We start from the raw sequence: 1970 nt of genomic DNA, 5'->3' as shown, positions 1-1970 counted from the left end.
GGGGCACCTCCACACACCTCTGCTCACCAACACACAGCCCTGGGGGGGCCCGTCTGCCAGCGCCCCAGGGACCACCTCACCCGCCAGCCCTCGGCCTCTGAGGGGGTCCAGACTTGTCGTGAACAACCATCGCGATCCAAAAGCACAACCATGCACACACCAGTAAGCCTACCTTTAGTAAAACACCGGCACTGAAAGAGGACTGAACCATAAATGCCACCAAACTACCAAATAATTATCAGCACTAGAAATAATAAAACTGTAAATGATAACTGTATCGTGACTCTCATTTAAATCCTTGTGTACAACAGCGAAAGGCTGTGACTGAGCCTCAGAAGACAAGATACTGCTCTTATTTTTATTTCCTATTTTTAAAGACAGGCTGACTGAGAACATTTTTGAACGTGGGAGACTAAGTCATTAAACTAGAAGCACTTGGATTGCTTTCCTCCTTTAGGGGATTTACTTCATTTTACTTTATCTGACACAAGTCAGATAGAAATGAGACTATTGAAGGAAAGCTGAATTTTGACACGTTATTTTCCATTAGAATCCTTCCACTGACTTTGTTAAGCTTTTTCTAAGATCAGAAAATGAGGCTTTACCTAAAAGGAATTTGAGACAGGTAGATTTTCCTCACACACTTGTAGCCCTACAGTCTCCTATTGCCTCAAAGCGGAGGATTTTTTCAAACTGCTCCCAAATCTTCCACATTTGTTCACAAACTGGTATCTCCATTCTGTTTATACTCTGCTAAAATATTGAGAGTCATTTCCTCGCTTTTGGACTGCACGTTGTGTTCGCTCCTTCTGGACGATTTCCTGGTGGCCCTGGAAAGCCGCCTTCGGAAGGTGTCACCTGCCAGGAAGTAAAGGATGGGGTCGACGCAGCTGTTGAGGCTGGCCAGGCCCCTCGTCACTTGGTAAGTGGCATAAACCTTATCGTTGAAGGCACACATGTCTGGAGTCTGAAAATCCACCCTGGCCCTTAGATTTAAGGTCTTCATCACGTGGAAGGGAAGGTAGGACACGGCAAAGACCGTCAACACGATAATAACCAGGTAAATAGACTTTCTCCTGAGAGGAGAATTGTCCAAATCTTTGTAAATCAAAGCTTTCACGATGAGCCCATAGCAACCAAGAATCACTATGAAGGGGATGCAGAACATCAGCACTGTGGTGCACATGCTGTAAATGAAGTAACTTCGCAGGTAATCGTCGGTTGTTGTGTCATAGCACGTTATGGTTTTATTTTTCCTTATCCCCGTTCCCGAGTAGAAGAGTATTGGAGAAATGGCGGCCACCACAAGGACCCAGACCAGGCTGCTGATGTACATGGCGTTCTTCTTCTTCAGCCTCCCCAGGGACTTCAGGGGGTGCACCACTCCCGTGTACCTGTGCACGCTTATGCAGGTCAGGAACAGAATACTGCCGTACAGGTTCACGTGGAAGATGAACCTCTGCAGCTTGCACATGATATCTCCGAAGATCCAGTCTGTTTTGTTGAAGTAGTAAAAGATGAGGGCGGGCAGAGTCAAGACATACAAGAAATCGGCCAATGCCAAGTTGAACATGTAAACCGAGATGCCGCTCCAAGGCCTCATGTGGAAGACAAACATCCAGATGGCCACACTGTTGCCCAAAAACCCAGTGATGAAGACCAGAATGTAGACGGTGGGCAGGTAATAGAACTGGAAGCCAGTTTTGGTCAGAGAACACTTGGTGGTGACGTTTCCCACAGACCAGCCGCTGCTGGATAACAGGTTGGGTTCAGTTCCATTCAGAGCAGCAGAGAGAAGGACTTCGGTCATGATCCTTCCCCCAGAGTCACATAGGTCTGAGGCGAACCAACGAAGTCTCTACAGGCATCTAAAACGCATCCAAAAAAAAGGAGAGAGCAAAGGAAACCTCGCTGGAAGGTGAGCCCTGCCCTGATTTTCCTCGGAGGTTTCCAAGCGGCGGTGCCTGGCG

The 1970-nt window shown here is 47.5% G+C and overlaps 1 protein-coding gene across 1 annotated transcript; it reads right to left on the bottom strand.

Moving 5' to 3' along the window:
• Nucleotides 1–6: 6 nt before the first annotated feature.
• P2RY1 (purinergic receptor P2Y1) lies at nucleotides 7–1939 on the bottom strand. Its single transcript, XM_008927795.3, has one exon. It carries the CDS (start codon nucleotides 1808–1810, stop codon nucleotides 719–721), a length of 1092 nt encoding a protein of 363 aa, XP_008926043.1. The 5' UTR covers nucleotides 1811–1939; the 3' UTR covers nucleotides 7–718.
• Between the last annotated feature and the right edge of the window lie 31 nt (nucleotides 1940–1970).

This window comes from Manacus vitellinus, unplaced genomic scaffold (assembly GCF_001715985.3).
Source record: "Manacus vitellinus isolate BGI_N305 unplaced genomic scaffold, ASM171598v3 scaffold_45_pilon, whole genome shotgun sequence".
NCBI lineage: Eukaryota > Metazoa > Chordata > Aves > Passeriformes > Pipridae > Manacus > Manacus vitellinus.
The sequence above is the reverse complement of the archived record's forward strand: the minus strand, read 5'-3'. Positions and strand labels throughout refer to the sequence as shown.